The 1,639-nt window shown below is 48.5% G+C and overlaps 1 protein-coding gene across 1 annotated transcript; it reads left to right on the top strand.

Moving 5' to 3' along the window:
- The first annotated feature begins 610 nt into the window (after positions 1 to 610).
- Positions 611 to 1,420, top strand: LOC148211245 (uncharacterized). Its single transcript, XM_088123957.1, has one exon. The coding sequence runs from the start codon at positions 611 to 613 to the stop codon at positions 1,418 to 1,420; it is 810 nt and encodes a 269-aa protein (XP_087980083.1).
- Positions 1,421 to 1,639: the final 219 nt, after the last annotated feature.

Genomic DNA, 1,639 nt, shown 5'->3' with positions numbered 1-1,639 from the left:
TGTACTGCTATAAGGTTATGCCCTTCGGCCTAAAAAACGCAGGTGCGACCTACTAAAGAATGGTGAATAAAATGTTCACCAAGCAGATTGGTCGGAACATGGAAGTATATGTGGACGACATGCTTGTCAAGAACAAGCAGTCAAAGTCGCATCTTTCTGACCTGACCGAAGCCTTCGAAGTACTGCGAAAGTATCAAATGAAGCTTAATCCAGCTAAGTGTGCCTTTGGTGTCTCCTCGGGTAAGTTTCTTGGCTTCATGGTAAATAACCGTGGGATCGAAGCTAACCCAGAGAAGATAAAGGCCGTGCTCGAGATGGAAGCACCCAAAACACTTAAACAGCTCTGAATAGATTTGTCTCGAGGTCAACAGATAAGTGTCTTCCTTTCTTCAAAATCCTAAGAAAGAAGGGGCCATTTGAATGGACGACAGAGTGCGAGCAAGCACTGGAACAATTAAAGACCTACCTCTGCTCGGCACCACTACTCACCAAGCCCTTGCCAGGAGACAAGCTCCACTTGTATTTAGCTGTAACTGATAGTGCCGTCAGCTCAACCCTAATTAAGTAGGAGGGGGTACGCCAAAGTCCAGTTTACTATACGAGTAAGGCCATGACTGAGGCCGAGACCAGGTATCCACAAATGGAAAAGCTGGCCCTCGCCTTGGTCACCTCGGCCCGAAGACTTAGGCCGTATTTCCAAGCACACACCATTGTGGTGCTTACCAACTTGCCCCTGAAGAACATCTTCCACAAGCCAGAAACATCAGGATGCCTGATGAAATGGGCATTGGAGTTGAGCGAGTATGACATCCAGTTCGAAGCCAGAACTGCACTAAAGGGGCAAGCAGTTGCAGACTTCATTGCAGAGCTCACTCCACCGTCTCTATCTGCCGAGTTCGATCTCCCGTGGACGATCTACGTTGACGGATCTTCCAACGAGAGAGGATGTGGAGCAAGAATCCTCCTGCTCACACCAGGTGGCATGCGGTTCGAATATGCCCTACGATTCAACTTTCGAACTTCGAATAATGAGGCCGAGTATGAAGCGCTTCTGGCGGAACTCTGCGTTGCCAAAGGACTGGGGGCCACCCACATTAAGGTCTTCAGCGACTCCCAGTTAGTGGTAAATCAAATCAAGGATGAGTATCAAACAAAAGACTCCCGGATGGAAAAATATTTAAGTAAAGTCAGATCGCACCTCGCCCAGTTCGAAACTTACGAGGTGAATCAAGTTCCAAGGTCGGAGAATTCAAACGCAGATGCCTTAGCCAAATTGGCGTCGGCATACGAGACCGATCTAGCGAGATCGGTCCCGATCGAAATCTTGGATAATCCTTCGATTCTAGAGCTAGACATGATGGACATTGACACCCCATCCATTGGGGGCCACTTGAGCAGGAGCCAGTCCAGTTCGGTTTAGGAACTCCTGGGCAAAAGGGTGAAGGGGAAGGCTGAGGCCGTACTCAAACATTTTTAAATAGAGAGTGACCCATCCCTCTTGAGAATTGTCTGCTCTTTCCCCTTCCTTCGGAACTCTAAGGATGATGTCATCTGGAATACTAAACCCCCTACGGAGGGGTCCAAGATAGTGCTCAGGCATTTTTGAAGGGTATTCCAAACCCTGACCCGAGGTAGAAGT

Source organism: Momordica charantia (genome assembly GCF_013281855.1).
Source record: "Momordica charantia cultivar OHB3-1 chromosome 5 unlocalized genomic scaffold, Mcharantia_2.0 BLBB01000005.1, whole genome shotgun sequence".
NCBI classification, from domain to species: Eukaryota; Viridiplantae; Streptophyta; class Magnoliopsida; order Cucurbitales; family Cucurbitaceae; genus Momordica; species Momordica charantia.
The sequence above is the reverse complement of the archived record's forward strand: the minus strand, read 5'-3'. Positions and strand labels throughout refer to the sequence as shown.

Bases quoted from the DNA above. Each gene is read 5' to 3' on its own strand.
- LOC148211245 (XM_088123957.1), top strand. From the start codon at position 611: ATGACTGAGGCCGAGACCAGGTATCCACAAATGGAAAAGCTGGCCCTC.